Source organism: Ornithodoros turicata, chromosome 6 (genome assembly GCF_037126465.1).
Source record: "Ornithodoros turicata isolate Travis chromosome 6, ASM3712646v1, whole genome shotgun sequence".
Taxonomy (NCBI): domain Eukaryota; kingdom Metazoa; phylum Arthropoda; class Arachnida; order Ixodida; family Argasidae; genus Ornithodoros; species Ornithodoros turicata.
In genome coordinates this window covers 28,170,565-28,190,812 of record NC_088206.1, presented here as the reverse complement: position 1 = coordinate 28,190,812, position 20,248 = coordinate 28,170,565, and the positions used below count along the sequence as shown (strand labels likewise).

At 45.4% G+C, this 20,248-nt stretch overlaps 1 protein-coding gene across 4 annotated transcripts in view; it reads right to left on the bottom strand.

Moving 5' to 3' along the window:
• LOC135396488 (gamma-tubulin complex component 6-like) overlaps positions 1-20,248 on the bottom strand; it is a 79,779-nt gene that overhangs the window by 47,723 nt on the left and 11,808 nt on the right. For all 4 annotated transcript variants that reach the window (XM_064627488.1, XM_064627482.1, XM_064627483.1 and 1 more), the window contains exons 8-13: positions 9,029-9,074; positions 8,825-8,968; positions 3,439-3,725; positions 1,872-1,926; positions 1,701-1,816; positions 1,560-1,651 (exon numbers count right to left, since the gene is read on the bottom strand). In XM_064627488.1, the coding sequence (XP_064483558.1) occupies positions 1,560-1,651; positions 1,701-1,816; positions 1,872-1,926; positions 3,439-3,725; positions 8,825-8,968; positions 9,029-9,074 (740 nt within the window). The remainder of the gene's footprint in view (positions 1-1,559; positions 1,652-1,700; positions 1,817-1,871; positions 1,927-3,438; positions 3,726-8,824; positions 8,969-9,028; positions 9,075-20,248) is intronic.

The following is a 20,248-nucleotide window of genomic DNA, read 5'->3' as shown; positions in this document are numbered from 1 at the left end:
TTAGAGATAGACCAGAAGCCAGGAGACGTCGTGAGGAAACTTACACACACTTGCTTGACACAACAATGAAACAAAATTTAAGATGACATTTTGATGCCTGTTCGGGCATCATCATCAGAATGAAACAAGAAATGATATGTCATCCGAGTTCTACTTATAGCTTGGTCATTAACTAAGCTATCAGTGACTAAGCTAGAAGTAGAACTCGGATGACATACCATTTCTTGTTTCATTCTGATGATGATGCCCGAACAGGCATCAAAACGTCATCTTAAATTTTGTTTCATTGTTGTGTCAAGCCAGTGTGTGTAAGTTTCCTCGTACACAGGTTACTGAGAGCTAGCACAGGCCATTGCAAATGTTAAGGCGAAAGCATGGTTTTCTGCGTTTCTTTTGTTATCACAATTTATCGACAAAGAATTGCCCCAAATGCCAATTTTAGAACAAGTTTTTAGTGCATATCAAGTTCTCCTGCATATCGTGTAGCACCCAAAGGCCCTGTATACATATGCATACACTGATATGACCTCATCAAGCAAAAACCAGCAAGTCTCTTTATTTGGGTGAATACGAGTGTGCGTGCAATCACACTACGAGATACTCTACCCAGTGGTTCTCAACGTATGTTATTCGAGGAACCCCGTGACTGGGTCAGCAAGACTTCAAGGAACCTTTTACTGCACAATGGTGCACAACTGCGCAGAAGAGGGTCAGGTGCGTTAGATGTCGTACAAGTAGCATATTATTTGATTTTAACTTATTTGTTGTTATACTATTTGTTTATTTATTTTGAGGTTGAATTGTTGGTTTAGCCAACGGGTGACGATGATAACTCCTAGCTCTATTCTCCATGCCGAGCATCAACCACGATGTCCGGTGATCTCGACGCCAGTCCTGATGCCAACAATGAGATGTCAGATGAAACAGTTGGATACCAAGGCTGGAATACCGAAACCGTGGTATGCACTGGAGGTTCACCTGTGGGAGCTCGAGCTGGAGGTTCCCCTGAGGTTTACAGAACCTCACAACGAGGTTCACGGAACGCTTGAGCTCGGGAGTTTCATCGCCACAGGCGATACTCTACCCCATTGCTGCCTTTCTATTCAAGGCTTTCCTATGCTGCCTATTCTACCCCATAGTAGAGGGAGTTCTGCAGAGGATATAGTGCGAAACCTCACAATTAGGTATTCTAGTCATTTCCTTTAGACACTACAAAATGGAGCATCTTTCTATGAGGAATTGGCCCAGACAATCAACTGGACGGATCCCACTCTAAGTCAGTTGGGGCTGGGCTCAAGTAGGGAAGGGCTCTGCAGACACAGGCCGGGTCTGGGCAGAGTTCTTGGCAGTCGAGTCGGGCTAGGGTCAGGTAAGTCTTCGTGGCTTTGGGTATGGGATTCCCTGGGAGATAAATCTAGTCCCATGCAGTGCTTTAAGCAGGCACTCCATAGCAATGGTACCATATTGTATGCCTCAGCGTTACTAATGCTGTACCTTGCTCAACAGTGGCATTACACAATCATCAACAGGCTTTTTAGATAGCGTAATCCACAGCTCACCATGTATGCTAGTGAGGCACTTATCCATGCAGATAGGGAACTCTTGGAATGGATCACTGTATTGCCCACGAAATAGCCAATTCTGCAGGAACCTGCAAGATAGTGAGCTAAGGAAATGCTCAGCAGAAATATTTCACCAACCTGCAGTATGGCTCTGAAGCATAATGGAGCAATTGTAAAAGCAGGGTATAATGGCTACGGCACCATCCTGTAGCCGCCACCCAGTACAATCGTGCCAACAATTCTGATCCTCTAACCTGGGTTAAGAATGGCCCTGTAATGCCAGGCACACTTGATTCATCTCACACTTACCGTCGTACCCCTGGTGTTAAAGTGAAGCACTTCTCTGCAGAAACTGGCCACAAATCTTTCAAAGGAAAATATTATAAAGAGCACATAAGTAGTTGCGTAGCTCACATACAGTAGAACCACTCTGTAGTGAACCTGCATATAGTGAAGATATGGATATAGCGAAGTAAACCTGTGGTTCAAATGTGTTGAAACCCCAGTTTTTAACTACTGATTTAGTGAAGGTACTGATATAGCAATTTTTTTTAGCAGTCCAACCAACCTCACTACAGGGAGGTTCTATCGTACCTGATTTTAAAGGATCAATATAAATAATACATTAGATGGCTTATTAGATGGATTAGATGGATTAGTGGCTTTGACCACTACCTTTTTTCAACATGACATATCACCGTGCAAATGGAGAAAAAGAGAAACTTGTGGTGCACAGGCACTAAACCTCATAGCAATTGGGACATCACACATCAATGCTACTATCCACTCAGTCAAACAACAGCGCATTTTATAATGACAGAACGGAACCTAATCCCTGCGAAGCACTCAACTAGTCTTTTTTCTGATCCACCATCAAAAATTCACAGGCGAAGACAGGATGACACACTGCTGCACTAACAACACTTACTATTGGCTATACAAAACATGAACAATTATGTACGTACTCAATCCCCACGTGACACAGGCACCCTCTAAAAAATTATCTTTCTTCGTCAGTTAACATTGTTGATTGAACACTCACACACCTAGACATTCTGACTTCTATTAAAAAGGGGGCAGATGTCGTCTGTGAACCTGCGATGGTCCAGCATTAGCAATTGCGTCTGGGAGTGGACAGACGTTGTCCTGCCCAGGACTCGACGCAGCAGGTGCCGCAGGAGGGGGAATCAGGTCCGCGGTTGGTGACGCAGGCATGGATGGCGCCGCCCGCACAGGACTTCCAGGAGGATTCTGCGAAGTGCTGTTGTTTTGTGGCCCCCTTACGAAGTCAGAATGTCCATGCCAGGTGCTACCATCGGAGAGCCGCAGGTTCACAGACGACGAACTTGCCCTGTGGGAAACTTCACCTGGAACCCAGTTTGGTCCTGGTCTGAAATTCCGAGCATAGACTGTATCCCCTGGCAACAACTCTGGGCTATTCCTAGCATGCTGATGCTAGGGGGCCCCTAAAATCTCTCCCTCTTGTCTTGTGAAGCTGGTGGCCCATATCAGTGTTCCTAAAAGTCGTTGTTGCGGAATGGGACCTAACAGAAGAACTGCATATTTTCGTGCTTACCAATAATGCATGGAACTTAGTTGCCCACACAGTGTACATTGTGAACTTAGCATCCCATACTTTTGTGCACCTACCAAAGATGAGCATTGGGATACTATGAGGCAGACAGCTAGGCTTGGGAAATGACAAGTCAATTACATATGCAGCAACGCCAGATCACTCTTTGGCACATTCTAACATCTGAATTAGTAAACTGATCTAAAAAGTAAGAGAACCTGATTCAGTTGATCCCATGTGGAATAACCATATCATGTAATGAGAAATTGATATATGTCAATTCCACAAATAATGTGGGCTCACCTCATCTGCTCCTGTATGTCAGCTGTAAGGTGTCTCATGCGCAGAAGTGTCACCTTGTCCAAGTTGTGTGTAATGCAGAGAAGTACACCATGGTACGAGTGAAGGTACCTCCTGATGCCGCCACGAAATGCTGCCAAGACAAGACCTCCATGTTCTCCCCGTTCTTTGCTCCACTCCACCAGATAATGAACATCTGTCCCACACTCCAGGAACTCTGCCAGTGCATTGCGGAGTGCCTGCTCCGACAAGCCCTTGGTGTAGAGACCTCGACGAGAGACAAACCTAACCTATAGAAGATACAACATTTATCATTGGTTTCATACGCATCAATTTTGAACGCCACTGTATTGTGGTTCCCGTACGTAATAAGTAGCCACTATCGGGTGGGGCTGGGATGCACTATCGTTGCTTCTGTCAAGTGCAATTGTGAAGACGCATCGTCTCAGGCTCTCCAACAATGCATTTCGCGCGGCCGCAGCCATTTCACCGATGATGGCAGTGGTCTTCATCCGTCCACACCAGTGGCGCTTCACTTCGTCACATTTTGCGAACATCTTCCAGAACAGGGCCACACGTGGTCGCTTATGATCTGCGGCTGGTTGTGCACAGAAAACCCATGAAACCCCCAGAAAACCCATGAAAAGGCACATGGCACGTATGATGAACACATGCAGGTATTTCTTCTGTTTGGAGAGTGCCATCGGAGGAGATGAAACATCGTACGAGACTGAACTGACGAAAGGACGATAGCACGTCTTCTCGGGAAACACGGACACAATGAAACACGCGATCTGCCGCGACCTCCAGCCATGGATGGTCATGCCGCGAAACACGTGTTACGGGCTGGCTAATTCTTCAGGAATGCGTCTGCGCAGCTTTTGAAGCTGGAAAATGAGAAGAAAAGCCCAAGGCCCCAATTTTCCGGAAGATTGGAGGGTGCGTCCGTACAATTGGGAGACTGAACGAAATTCGGGAGCCTCCCGGATAATCCAGGAGAGTTTCATTTCATTTCATTTTATTACCACGCAGGTACTTGTAAAGTACATTACGTGAGGAAGGCAAGATACAAGAGTACACAAATGAAAGAATCAGCAAGGAATAGGTGGAAAATAATAACATAGTAGAATCAATAACAAGAAAGTAACAATAACATTGTAACATACAAAATGAGGCCCCATGACACGTAGTTTCGCAAAGCTTTCTAAACTTGGCAGGATCGTCCTGAGTCGCAACATGTTCAGGAAGCGCATTCCAGTCACCAATGCATGTCGGTAAAGGGGAGAATTTATAGATATCTGTACGGCATGAAACTGCATGACTTCGTGGCGATGGTCACCCCTTGAGATGTACGTAGGAGGGCGACAGTAATGAGGTTTCACACATGACATTTGGAAATAAAATTTCTGAAAGAAACATAGATGGGCAACTTTTCGGCGCACAGCCAGTGGAGGTAGCCCTAGTTCGGCTTTCATAGCACCACCGCTAGCAGTGCGCTCGTAGGTAGGTGGTAAAATAAATCAGGCTGCCCAGTTTTGGACTTTCTCGATATGGTTTATTAGGTAGGTCTGATGGGGATTCCAAATAATGCTCGCATAATCGAGCTTTGAGCGAACAAAGGTTTCGCAAGCTAGTAGCTTAACTTGTACTGATGCTCCACTGTGCGTGTGCCGAATATATCACAAGGATGAAAGAGATTTCGAAACGATACTAGATATATGAGCATTCCATGAGAGATCTTCAGAGAAAGTTACGCCTAAATATTTAAAGTTTACAACCCTCTCAAGTGCACATGAACCAGTATGGTACAACAACGGTATATCTGTCTTTGATGGCCTGAATGACATAACTTTGCTCTTTGTACAGTTTATATTCATTTGCCAGTTACAACACCACTGTGTTAGTTCGTTTAAATCATCCTAAAGGGCGATGTAGTCACCATCCGAGCTGATTTTCCGATAAATTACACAATCATCTGCAAATAGCCTGACTTGTGACTTCAGTTTGCAAGGTAGATCATTTATATATACCAGAAATAGCAAAGGACCAAGGACAGAGCCTTGGGGGACTCCAGATTTCACATGAGTTGTATTCGAGCATGTTCTATTAACAAGGACGCTTTGCTCTCTGTCGGTTAGGAATGCCTCAATCCACGTGAGTACTGTTAGGTCAATTCCCAAGCATGAAAGCTTATACAGCAGCCGTTTGTGTGGGACAGTGTCAAAGGCCTTTGCAAAATCAATAAAAACAGCGTCCGTTCGGTAGCCATCGTGGCAGTTAGCGTGGATATCCGAAGAAAATTAAAAAAGTTGGGATGTGCAGGAGAGGTTCTTCCAAAAACCATGCTGATTATGGAACAAGACATCGTGCTTACGGAAGAAGTTTCATGATCTCAGAGTAAATAACGTGCCCCATGATTTTACATATGACACTAGTAAGCGATATGGGGCGATAATTAGAGACGTCATTAGGGTCACCCCCCTTGCGCACCGGAATAATTTTACCATACCGCCAGTCCTGGGGCAGAGTGGAAGTGTCTAGAGAATTCCGAAACAGTCTGCATAGTAATAAGCTGATTGGAGAATGTGCCAGTTTGAGCAACTTTACTGTTATACCATTGTTTCCAGGCACACTCTAATGGACAGCGTGGAGCCGATAGTGAGAAGGATGATGACTGCCACGCGGGATAATGGACAATGGACGAAGTTATTGAATTCGAGACAATGGCCCTCAGGTGGTATCAGTAGTTATGTTGTTGTTGGGAAAGCTTCCATGGAATGTGATGCAAAGCTGCGTAAATCCTGGTCAATTCAAGTACAGTTGCAGTCAAGGCAGTTGCCAAGATGCTGGCTCAGGAGAGGTGCTTCTAGGGACAAATAACGCTGTAGCTGATTTAACGTCAAGTAGTAATGGCCAATGGAACACCAACTTCGTAAACTGCTCTCCTTTTACGAGTAGGAATGATGAAGGCCCACATAACCCTAGTGCTATCATTCAAGGCCAGAAGTACATATCTGCCTAATTATTAGTGTAACGAAGACTAGGAGGATAAATGAGTTTCATGTGCCCCCATTCTTCAGCATTATATCATTGCCATCTTGATGTTGTTCTGCCTCGTATCAATATGAGAGTACCAGTTTACTCATTACTCTGGTACGTATTATACTACACTTACATGGTGTCATTCACAACCAATATTTTTCTAATCATACACTATTTTGTATGCCGATGTCATTTATTATAATAATGTGAAAATAGAAAGGGCAAACTATGTGTGAAGTGAATACTATTGTTCCTCTCACTGCACCACCGAAGTACACACAAAGACAGTGCTGTTTCTGATAGCTTATGTGTAGCTCTATAGGTACAGCATCACCTTACATTTTGCACTGCACTTCATTCAGTCTGTGCTCCACTTGTTAGTGAAAAGCAGCAGTGTGGACCACTAAAAAAACTTATTTTGACATCACACTGCTCTGATTATAAAATAATTTCCTAACCAAGTGAGCTTTCAAATTCACATGTATATTATAGCTACACCCTTAGGTGGTGTCCGAGACTGGATTATCGGCAAAGCTTGCAATAAGGTAAGAGTAGTGTTACATTTTTTAGGTTTAGAGTGAAAAATGACATATGCCAGTATATTTTTTACTACTATTCAGTTTTAACGGAAAAAATGCAGATTGTACAATGTGTGGATGACTATTCAATATGCATGCATGTTGTACAAAAAAAAAAAAAAAAGCAAGTGTTCAAACAGCCAGGAAATATAAAGGGCCGACTCAATCCTTCCTATTGTTTCTGCAGATTTATTTCGTCTTGTCCTGGCACGTTTGGTCATTCTAAAATCGTTAAAGTGCTACTCCGGACACGGAAAACAGCGTTTCTTTTATTTAGTCCATGAAAAGGAAGTGCCTCAAGGATTCTATACGCGAAATTTCAATCCTGCTAACAAACTCTGTGCATTTCTGTCAATTTTTGAAGATCTGCTGAGCCTCCACAAGTTTCGATGACGCAAGGAGCGGGTGACGTAATCATAAGCCCACAAATTGCAATGATGTCATGTTCTGGAGAGGGTACTCATCTCCTAACAATGACGCCGGCGTACGGGGAGGGTCACGTGGTGGAGAAGTCACGTGACGCTGATCGAAAGAGGGGAAAATGGGAGAGATGTCTTTTCCCTCCTTTGTGTTTTCTCCAAGGTCGGAGCGGTCGTATGATATGTCACGTGGGGCTCCGCAAACGGAGTGCAAAAAAGTGAGCCCCCCCTGAAGACGCGAAAGGCAGCAACGTTGCCAGATAAGAGCCGGGCGCTCCGTCAGAGCCTAACATGACGTCACAGTTCTCTAAACTAAAAATTAATTTTCTCCGGTTTCGTGTCACGTAGAGCCAAAATATTTTGCAGGAATGTAAAGTGAGACAAGAAGATTTCAGTAACAACTTTGGTAGGATACTGAAGACTCAAGGTTTAGTCCATAGTGGCACTTTAAAACCCCAGTGCAGGGGAAGATAATAAAGTACAGACATGGGGCAACACAAGCAATGCGAAAGAACGAGCACCAAACCTTCTGTGGTGTTTGAGGGCATGGAGTATGGCGTAGGATGCAGTGAGTTCAGCAGCAGGCTTGTACACTCGAAAGTAGTTTTCAAGTTAGGTTACTGAGTACCATGCAAAAAATAATGGAATAAAGTACCAAATACTCAATGTTGAAAAGTATTTGAGTACAATACTACATACTCACGAAAGTAACTCGTTACTTTCAAGGTTCTATCAAGCTACAATTTGTGAAAGATACTGTCAAATGAATACAAAGTAGATATAAACATGGATACCCCTGTTTCCCTGGCAATACCTTCTTGGTAGCAGTGCCTTCTTCTAGCTCTCTTTCTTTCTCGCCCCAATGGATTCTTCGTCCAAGAGTGTTGCTCGCAAAGGTACCTGGTGCGTCTGTTTATTGACATTACGCCTGTGCCCTTGACTCCCATTCTAAAATTTGAGGATTCAACACTAGATGTGCTCAAGAGCTGATTCCCAACAATCCCCCTCTTGAATCGGGTCAATGGAGTTGGTGACGTACGATGACACTCCTATGTCACGACACTGACTCACATATCATTTTTTTAGGACAATGGTGATCAGCGTCACGCACTCCATGTTGCCAAGATTTTGTCTACTTTGAGTTGCATATAGTCATGCACATGAAGAAACCCTGATTACTGCTTTCCTTCTTCACAAAATTTTTCTTTCTCTCTAGTATCCGGTAACATACCGTAAACAGCTTGCTTTATGGACAGTTTTCGCCAGGGATAAAAGTGTCCAGAACATAGAGGCATAACTGTGCCATATTATTCATTTGCTAAGTGAATAACTAAAATTTCAGCTACTTGCCTTGTCCCAGAGAAAAGATTCTGAAGGAATGCCCGCCAGTAGGTAGAGCACGTGCTGGAGCAAAACTCTGCTTTCCACACATGTGCTGGGAGCGCTAGGTAAGACACCCGTTGGAAATGTTTCCTGGGGCTTGTTAGACGACGTCTAGACACAGGGAAATGGAGCTTCGAATGATGACAACAAACGTTTCCTCTTCCAACCTACCTTAGGTGTCCTGTTAGGCTGGGCCTGCTCAATTCTGTGCCTCATCCTGCAAAGAACAATTTTCTTGTTGCATGAAAAGAAATTTCTCTCTTCATTATAAATTACTAAAAAATAAATGAGGAATAAATTTTGTGTGCATCAGCCACAACAAAGCAAGAGGACATCTTACTGAATCATTACCTCAATCATTAGGAGTGTAAGACACACATCAGGTACCAGTCAAACATCGGTTGCCAAAGTTTCCAAAATAAACTACACAGCTTCACAACCCTGCCAGATAAACCCGAGGATTCTTTGGAAAGAGAGCTACCACATTGTCACAAGGCTCACTGCCACATAAGTGAAAGTATTACTCAAATGTTGTGCCTCACTGTCATTCCAAACATAAATTCACAGAGCATATCATACTACATGCAGTAGATGTAGCTGTGGGCCGAGCTATGTATTGCCAGGTGCAACGTGTTTGCAGCAGCAGAACATGGACAAAGGAGGGTTCATCGTCAATAATGTTTACTGGACATGACCAAAACCATCATGCATGTTTCATAGAGAGAACAGGCAGGACAGGTACCGCGGGTGTGGTGAGCAAAGCAACTGCCTTCAGACCCCATGTCGAGGTTCCAAAGCCACACTCGCAACCAATGAGCTATCACTTCAGCATGGAAAGTCTGCTGTCAAATTTGGAAAAGTCATAATATAAATTGTATCACTGCATGTTACACTGGTCTTTTCAGTGAATCGCATTTTGCTGGTTGTTCCAGAATGACATGCACTGATCAGCCTAACACTAGTGCAGTTCTCACAACACAAAAGCATTGGCAACACAGACTGGAACACACACTTCACCTCCGGTCACCTCTCTGTGTAGTCTCTCCTTTCACTGGTATTCAAAACCGCTAACAAGAACAGTTGCTGGGGAATATCTCGATCCTCTGGAAGCACTTGACGATGAATGGAGTTCATGAAGGCTTTTTGTAAGTTTGGTAGATACATGTATGCAATGATGAATGTCACAGCATGGACCGGGAGCTTCGAGCGAAATGGTTTCGATTGTGTTTTGGTTGACACTCACGCTGCCAAGCATGTTCAGCTGGGCAAGCCAGTGCAAGTTACACTGACACAACTTTTCACAACTGAATCCACACCAGCAAACTACACTGCGCTGCATGAAAGTGACCAGCAAAATTAGCCATCAGATCTGTTGTGATGAGCCTAAACCAGTGGTTCCCAAACTGTGGGTCGCAACACGTTCCGTGGAGGTCGCGAAGCGGCCCAGAAACTAAAAAAAAAAAAGCCACACCCTGCCCGCTATTCTGTGCTTGCATGCGTGGCACGCGACGCTTTCGATGCATCACACAGCCTGGCTTCCACACCTGCTTTCACTTGTGCGAGGGCCAAAATCTATGTCGTGAGGTCCACTCCACTAAAGGCCACAGCGTCTGCATCTATCGTGGCATACACGGACATGCCCCCTCTGCACCCGGCCTTCACGGCGCACCGTGCAGTGGTGTCTTCTCGAATTAGAGCAGATGCCAAAAAGCTAAGAAAACCATTTCACCTGCGTTGTCGGGAAGCGAACGATGCAGTCGTGCAGGATGCCGTTGTACGAGACTTTTTGTGTCAGGGAACTCTCTCTGAATGGAGCTCCAATAAAATGTCCGTGTATCCTTTTGTCTAACATTTGTGCGCTGATATTGGAAGACGTCCGGCATTGCAACGAGGGAAACCTGGGAGTGGGGGGGGGGTTGCGGTCATCTACATTTTTATGGGCCGCGGGGCGGCTAAGTTTGGGAACCACTAGCCTAACCAGTTTAAAGATATCCTGCAAGAGGTTTTGATATCTTTTTGAATGATATATGGTCTAATTATTTTATCTCTATACGTCCCACGGGCGGTTGCCAATGAGTCTTTTTTTTTTTTTTCACTTCTATGAGACATAAAATCGGTCCCAGTTATGGAACACTCGGAATCTTTAGTTGAGGGCGCACATTCATATTTTCCCAAAGCCTTTACGCAAATTTAGCGAAGAATCTTAATCAATCAATCTCTTAATTCCAACTTCCACATAATTCGAACTGATGCTCAGGTCCTGGCAAAGCCATGTGTATTTCAATGGGGAAAACACCAGGTAATTCGAACATACGAACGTGTGCACTGGCTTATTCAAACAAGGTTGCAGGGCCGCGCACAATTCCCAGCTACGCATTGGCTCGGAAGTGCCGGCGGGCGCGCAGCTGGCATGCCAAGAACATGGTTACTTATCAAATGCTAGGTTTGTTTACTTATTACTTAGAAGTCCATTTCTCATAAATGTGATACTTCTGCTAGAGAAAAGAGGAGTCGGGAACGAATCACCGTAATGCGCAAACGCAAACCTCGCTGTTTTGAGGGGACCAAGGCCCTTCCTGTTGACTATATACCCAAGACAAAGACAGCACTTGACATTTTCTCGAACTGGGTAGAAGATATCCACGGTCGCAGGGTTGGCGATTGGGTTGGGCTTAACATTGCAAATGACATTCATTGAGAAGCGGCTGAAGAAATGAACACAATTGCGTATAAGATTATTTTCTGTCCTGAGCTGTTTTGATGCTTTTCTGCGAATAAATGTTCTGGAAAGAAACAGCCTCTTATTTTATCGGCACGACCGCGAACGTCCAGCAAGGCCTAGCTATAGCCATGAGGCGTCTCTGACATAGCTACCATCCGCTCCCAACGCATCAATCCCTCATTCAGAGAGGCACCCTTTAGTTTGAACTCCCCCTCAAGTTAGAATTAACGGTATTGCACTGTACACACAAAATTATAATATTTAAATCGACCCTTTTGAGACATGTCATATTGAGCACATGACATCTGTCTGAGTGGAATCCCACAAAGACAAAAGTCACAATGCCACAAGAATTCCGCACGCCCTGTGTGATCCCCATAGTGGTACCTATGGCACAAATCTGAAATGGAAGTGGCTGAACAGCAGAAAATTTAACAAATAGCCTTTGTTTAATGTCAAGATGGTGCTCTGTATGCACAAGGGTCTGAGAGGGACGTATGGCACCTTCCAGATTTTCGAACACCTTGCCACACTGGTGGCAGAATCAAAAGCTCTTTAAAAAATAGGTCTCATGGGAATCAGTTTTGCATTTGGCAAAAAACTACTTTTTCAATTTTCACTCTTTACACATTATATTCCATAATGCGCTCAATTTTCAAGGCAAAGGAATTGTGTAGGCTACTGTAAATGACACACTTTGTATTCAAACACTAAGTGTTGAGATATTATCCTGATAAATGCCATCTCTGTCCCTGTTTTGCACCATTCAACCACAACAACGGGGAGAAGAATTTGTTATGGCCAAGTTTTATTTTTCATTGTGCAAGACCAAGGTACACTCATTCTGGATCTGGACATCTTACATACCTTATTTTAAAACCATGACCAGATCTTTAGTCCATATTAATCACTCCACCCAAACAAAAGATACAGGAAGGGTAACACTAGAGCTTTCCTTTCACCCAATCTCTCGTACTAAAGTCCCATATTTACACCCATAATTTGCTCATTTTGTTTCCCAAGAAAAGTTGGGGATTGTGGGTATATACGTAGTAAGATTTTCAAACGATGTACGAGGGTGGATCAAATATAAACGACTTTTGTTGTAGAGCGCGTTCTATCAATTGACGCGCGCTGCCGCTTGTGCACGTGCTAGGTAGGTGGGTGAGTAGTTACGTGAGAAGCCGACTGGACTCGGCACATTTCCTCAGTAGTCCGTCATACGATGTCTGAGAAAGAGGTACACCCGTCGATTGCGCAACGTATTGTTTATAAAGTCTCTTCCTCGTGAGGGTGTAAAACCGACCGAAATTCTGCACATATTGACGGCACAGTTCGGGAACCAAACACTGCCAAGGCCGCGTGTGTTTGCCTGGCATAAGGAATTTGTGGAAGGCCGTGACAAGGTTGAAAACGAAAGCCCCTGTCAAAGCCAAGACTTGGCTGTCAGCTGGCAAGGTGCTTACAACTGTTTTTTGGGACCAGCGCAGCATTTTGCACATTGATTTCCTGCATGATCGTCGCACCATCAACGCTGCATATTACTGTGAACCTTTGAGTGAGGTTAAACTTGCTTATCGCAGCAAAACACGTGACCAACCAACACGTAAAGCGATGCTCCTCCATCACAACGCCAGACCCCACACTGCAGCCGTCACGTGTGCAAAATTAAGGAAAATGGGCTGGACGCCACTGGAGCACCCTCCCTATAGCCCTGACTTATAGCCTTGTGACTTCCACTTGTTTCGGCCACTCAAACAAGCACAAGGAGGCCAACGATTCGACAATGACGACGCAGTGGAGGAGTTTGTGTGCAACTGGCTGCTGACACAACCCACTTCTTTTTTTGAAGAGGGAATAAAAAAGCTACCGTCCCACAGGGAAAAATGCATTTCTATATCGGGAGATAAAGTAGAAAAATAATGCACACTTGGTTTATTTCTTACTACAAATAAAAGAAATATAAAATGAAACACTCGTTTATATTTGATCCAGCCTTGCACAACCCTCAAAATACAACACTACCTTAATTTTCAAGATGTAGAGCAGCGTTGGTTGGCTTGAAACATGTTGAAACAACACAAAGCAATGAGTTCTATTATACGCGACAAACTGTGCAGTGTAGCTTTTGTTTTATTCCGTTTTAGCATCACGAAGCAACTGTCTGCGGCCTCACTCATCCTCACCTCACGAAGCATGGACTTTATCAGCCTCACTCACCCTCACCAAATTTTCCTCACCAGTAACTTAACCTTAGTCGCCCTCACCCTCACATTTCATTTCAAATTTTTCCCTCACGAACCTCACTTCAGGGCATCGGGATCCCGAAAGGCCTCACCATCCTCATCCTCACATGCCTTCACTTCATGAGGCTATTCACGACCCTCATGGCCTCACGTATCTTCACCTCATGAGGGTCCTCATCCTCACTTGTGCTCACCTCATGAGGGCTCTCATGGCCTCAGGAGTCCTCATCGTCACGTGCCCTCACCTCATGAGGGCCCTCATGTCCTCACGGCGCCTCACGTACATTCGCCGAATGAGGACCCACATGGCCTCACGTGTCCTCATCCTCACGTGCCCTCACCTCATGAGGGCCCTCATGGCCTCACGTACATTCACCTCATGAGGACCCACATGGCCTCATGTGTCTTCAGGTCACTAGGAGACGCGTACGTGAGCCTCAAAAGAACTTTCCGTCATGTTCACATGAGACGTCGGCGTTTATCTACTGTGTCGGTAGTTGGTACTAATGATACTGCGCTGCATTAAACTGTCTACGGGGTTTCGTGCTGTGCTTGGATAAATGTGCTGACAGTTGTTACTGTCACAGTGAGGTTTAACATTAGTGTTTGGCATCAGTAAAGTCAAGCCCGAAATACTACAGTGCAGATGTACCGCTAGGGAAATGATCGGGTGGTGGCGGGGAATAGTGCTTGAAGAGATCCTGTACTCAATTCTCAGAACCGTATGACGCTGCTGCCAGAATCGGAGGATACGCTCACAGCTGAAGTGTTTGGGCACAACGATGGCACTTAATCGCACCTGCAATCAGGTCATGCCTTTTTATTGTTTTTTCTTCTCCTTCTTTTACATTTCAAAGGCGCGCTACAGTCACGGGGATTCCAGTTTTCCTGGCTTCGTTTTGAGGAGACAAACAAAGATTTTGAAAATTCTTACAACTCCATGATGAAAAACCCGAGACTGGGGAAAAGACGAAAAACAGACGACGCACACAAACTCTCAATTTCAACGTCTGTTTTTCGTCTCTTCCCCAGTCTCGGGTTTTTCATCATAGATCTTTTTTATTGTTATTTGTTTGTTCTGCTTTGTTAGTTCCTTCCTTAGTACTTCCTTCATTATTGCTGTCGCACAGACTTTGGGGAGCCCGGTAAAGGCTGCTTTATATTCAGCTTTATGCTGTTAAGAACAAGAGATGTCAAAATAAAAAGAAAGCCTCGTTACATTCCCAGCAGCGGTAACAATTGTTTAAAAAGAAAATACAAAAACACCGCACATGGCACCTTCGGCACGACACCGCACGCGTGTGTCCAGTTGCAATCATTCGAAATTAGCGAGGGAAAGCAGCTGCACGCGCTTTCGAAAACGCGGAACAGGGCCTCTCCAAACGAGGCCACTATTCCAGTAAACAGGCCGAAAAACGAATCCACAAGAGGTAGTGTGGAGCTCAAAACACGACTTCGAAATCGTGTTCCCTATTCTCGGGGTTTTATCTTATGCAACAACATAACATGACCGCCTAAGAGAGTCATGACTTATCTGTAAGGTCACTAATGAAAAAGTCGCATGCCCCTTTGAAGTGAGGATTCTTCATGGTAGCCTTCATACAGGGTGGTCCACCAACCCTGATAGAAATTCATAGTAAAAACGTAGGCCCTGGAGAGACATGCGGTGAAGGGATTTTTTTCTGCCAGTAACTTTTGTCACATATTTGTAGTATTTTTATTTCATTTCAATTGACGGAAAGTTAATTTCTTGAATTGAACTCCGAAATTTTCCAAGGCAATCTAACGTATTCTTTGCGGAAATGGGTTCCCCGTCGTCATTTTACTCAGTATAGCGCATAGCCCCACTCGTAATGCAATGGCAATTGCCGAAATAAATTTGTCGAAAATCATGGAAATGAGAGCCCTTGGCACCGCCTCTTTTTTGACGGCTCTAAGTTTGAGCGCAAAGCTGCGAAGAAAGGAGGTTACATTGACACGCCACACAAGGGGGAAAGGGTTACACACCCAACCCACAGAAGAGTACCGCTGCCAGGTGTCAGCTTTGCCCACGTCAGTTTCAGGGTCGCGCGCTTTTTCCTTCATTCGTGTTTTGCTCAGTGTGTTTGATTGCTTTTGGGTGCGTACGCGGCTGTTTTCACTATGACCGCTGATAGCAGTCTCGTAGTTCTTCTGCACCACCTTATTGTCATGAACCTGTGTATGTGTGTGAGAGAGAGAGAGTTGTATGCGCGAACGCCTGTGAGCTCTCTTCTTTTTTCAATTCGTTTGTTTCAACATGCTACGGATTTCTTCACATTCAGCACACTTCCTGTGTACTTTGATACGTCATCATTAGCGTAAACGCGTTCGAAGCGTTCGCCATCTGCTGCAATGCACAGGTGGGCTCTCCGACTTGTATCTTACACGGTCCTTTTTATTTCGGATCTGGAAAGTGACGAGCAGAAAGCAGTGATTTTCCCCTGTTGGTCAGCCGGCGATCGTGGTTCGCTTTTGTATACTTCGTCTTTGATGCGACCCCAGAGGTAAAAGTGCATCGGCGTTAAGTCAGGAGACCTGGCGGGCCATGACACTGGACCAAATCTGCCAGCCCACTTCTCCCGGAACATGTGACGTAGCAGCTGTACTGCATGCCGCGCGCTGTGAGGTGGAGCCCCATCGTGCTGAAACCACACGCGGGTCTGTTCAGCAAGAGGCAGGTCATCAATAAAGCAAAACACGGCATCTAAAATTTCGCTACAGTAGCGGTTGGCATTTAGAGGTCCCGTGAAAAAGATTGGCCCAATAATGGCTCTGTTATAAATCCCGGCCCATACATTCAATCCCCACTCGTACTGATGCTTGCAGTCCCGTAGCCAGTGTGCGTTTGTTTGGCTCCAATAATGCGCGTTGTGTCGATTCACTTGAGCGCTATGGCAGAAGTGGGCCTCATCAGCCGAAATGACCCTGTTCACAAAGTTTCTGCTTTCCTGGGTCCGACATCGGATCCAGTTACAAAAATCCAGACGTTTCTGGTTATCGCCCGGCTGGAAATGTTGATGAAGGCTCACGTGGTATGGGTGGAGTTTGTGCTTGTGTAGTATCCTCAGCACACTTGACTTTGATGTCTGTACTCACTTTGCCAGGGTGCCCAGACTTTACGTGGAGATCTTCTTCTACTTCTTTCAGGGCCTGGTCTGTTTGTGTCGACTCACTGGCAGAGATTGGGTGTGACCGGCTCTGGGTACCGGAATGGAAACTTCCTGTTGTGGACAGTCTCACAAATGCACGGCTTATGATACAAGAGCTCACCACCCTAGTTTCTGGAAGCATTTCACTGTATTTGAGGACTGCTCTGTCATAGTCCATACCTGAAGCATGATCCCCAGAGCAATGATCATTCTTGTTTTTTCTTGGTTGGAATACACAGTGCTCGCCATCGCTGCCGTTTACTTGTTCACTGCATTCACTGAGACCGGAGTGCAAAACGGTCCAAAAATGTATTTCCTTCCCTACCTGTCAACACGTCGGGTGACCTCAATTTTGGTAAGATAGCTCTGATTCCCGCACTCACCGCGGGTGTTTGTTCCGTGGGTAAGGCTTGTAACCCTTTCCCCCCTCGTGTGGCGTGTCAATGTAACCTCCTTTCTTCGCAGATTTGCGCTCAAACTTTGCGCTCAAAGAGGCGGAGCCAAGGGCTCATCTCCACGAATTTTTGACGAATTTATTTCGGCAATTGCCATTGCATTACGAGTGGGATTATGTGCTATACTGAGAAAAATGACCACGGGGAACCCATTTCCGCAAAGTAAACGTCAGGTTGCCTTGGAAAATTTTGGAGTTCAATTCAAGAAAATAACTTTCCGTCAATTAAAATGAAATAAAAATGTTACCAATATGTGGCAAAAGTTATTGGCAGAAAAAAAAATCCCTTGACTGCATGTCCCTCCGGGGCCAACGTCTTTTACTACGAATTTCTACCATGGTTGGTGGACCACCCTGTATATGGAGGAATGAAACCTAAGAACGGAACATGGCGATCCTCGAAGATCTTCGAATTTCCATTGGCCCTTCGCGCAGAGTGATGTCATCTGATGCACACCTTCTACAAGCGAGGGGATACAGTGGCTTCCCCTTCATCCGTGAGGCTCTTCACGAATGGACCCATGACCTCATCCGTGAGGTTCCTCACAAAGAGCCCCACGGCCTCAACCGTGAGGTTCCTCACAAAGGGCCTCACGGCCTCATCTGTGAGGCTCCTCACGGAATACGTTGTACCCTCACGTATTGATGGCCTCACGACGACTGGCTTCATGAGGGCCCTCACGGTGGGCCTCATGAGGGTCAATGCCTCACGACTGTCCTCATGAGGAACTTTCATCGCCTCATCGCCGTGAGGTGAGGGTGAGGCGTCCTCATGAGGGTCCTCATGAGTGAGGCCGCCCAGCTATGACTGTCGCTATGAGCAGCGTACAGATGTGGACAGATGGAGAGAGGACAGCAGGGAAGAGTGGGGGACAGCAAGGTTAGTATGCATCCTGGGCTGACTTCGTGGGGAACTGTGCCGACATTCGTGTGGAAAGTCTTTGAAAAACCCAGTGTAGTTCTCTAAACCCATCAAAGGCACCAAAGAAACCTGACGAAACCAATGGTAAAACACTGGACACAAATGAAACAAAGGCTTCGACAGTAGATATAACAGCCACACTGGTAGCGAAGTGGGTACACATGGAGGGCGTGTGGAAACCAGAGTTCGAGGTAACTCGTTACTGTAACTAAGTTCCATTTTTTGGTAACTTGTAACTCGGTACTTTTGCGCCGCAGTAACTTTCAGAGGAACTCGTTTCTTTTTCAGGTAACTTTGCCAAAGTAACTTAAGCTAAGTTCCAAGTTACTTTTAATTCGCCTTTCAGTCACCTCCACATATTTTCTTGCTTTCTCTCTGGTTCTTTCAATGCATTTTATGCCATAAAACGTGGTACTCAATCAATGGCAGTATTCTATTCAGGAAGTCAGAACCGCTGCCATTGAAATAAGGTTGAACCATTGTGCGCCCACAGGGAGTAAGATGCAAAGTGTTCGTCTTGTTGGACATAAACGAAAGCGGTCTACGCGTGTGGTACTCCTCCGCAGGCAACTCAAGGTCAAACTCAACTGCTCACGCGCGCTGCACCTGTGTAGTGCTATTTGGTGTCCGAAGTAACTTAGAAGTAACTCGTTCTTTTTTTAAGTAACTCTGTAACTGCGAGTTACATTTCAGGCTGAAGAACTTCGTTATTAACTTAGTTAGATTTTTCATATGGTAACTTAAGGCGGTGCATCAGAGCCGGAACTTCGTCGTCTACAATCGAGGGATGGCGCAGCGAGCGAAATGGTTCGCGCAGACACCGCTTCACAACATTTTGGCGCTTGCTTGGAAATGCGGTACCGCTGATGTAACGTCTTCTTATTCTGTTATTTTTGTTTTCTCTTTGCGCGCGACGGGTCAAGCGAAATCTTGTGCAAACATATGACCGCTCGTGCTCACCCATGCCAAGTCCAATACTGTAAACACGCATATCGCGCTCAGCCAGACGGAACAATTAGTGGCGCGGCTTTTGAATGCGCCCAGGCTGTCCAGCTGTCTCCTGAACTTCTTCGTCGATCTGTTGCTGTTCCGTGCTGTGTTCTTGTCGGGCGAAGGGTTAGTCACCAGTCGTTTCGTGTGATTTCGGCAATGCTTTCGCATATAATAAATGAAATTCCTCGTAACACAAAAAACCTAGGTTGGACACGACGCGGTTGAAACACGTTGGTGTCGGCATGTTATAGCTTACCGACATTACGCGGAAATTGCGAAACGAAGTCGCAACCTGTTTTTGTTATTTTCTGTCACTCTGGGCTTACAAATCTCAGACCACGTTGTGGTGGTACAAAACACTTCATTTACTTGCACAGTCAGCGGAAATCAAATAAAACTGCAAAGAGGCTGCATGACGTTTCCCATATCCTTGGACATCAGTGGAGAAGGAGGAAAAAGGCAAAAGAGAAGAAGAAAAGGGAAGAAAAGCAGGGTAGAGGAGAAAAGCAGGGTAGAGGAGAAAAATGTGTCTGCCTGGACCATACAGCTGCTTGGAACGTAAAGTGCGAATGGAGGTTTCCAGTTTGGTCGTCTGTATAATTCGGGTCCGTTGTGCTCATCCTGGTCGTCACTAACCACGGCCCCAGACTTCACCCAAGCACAGATCAGCATGCCGCGAACTGGGTCTCTGATGTCCCATTCGTCTGGAAGTGACCTTCAGCTCGTGGTTCTGTCAGTCTGGATCTCGGAGTGAGAGCATTTCGTAACAAATTGTCATTGTGAGTGTCATCTTGCCTATCCGCGCAGGAACTTCCAGAAATCCTCTCTAGCTTTCTTTTTCGTCCTCGTCGTGGCTGCCGACATCACGACCTTGTCTCGATTAG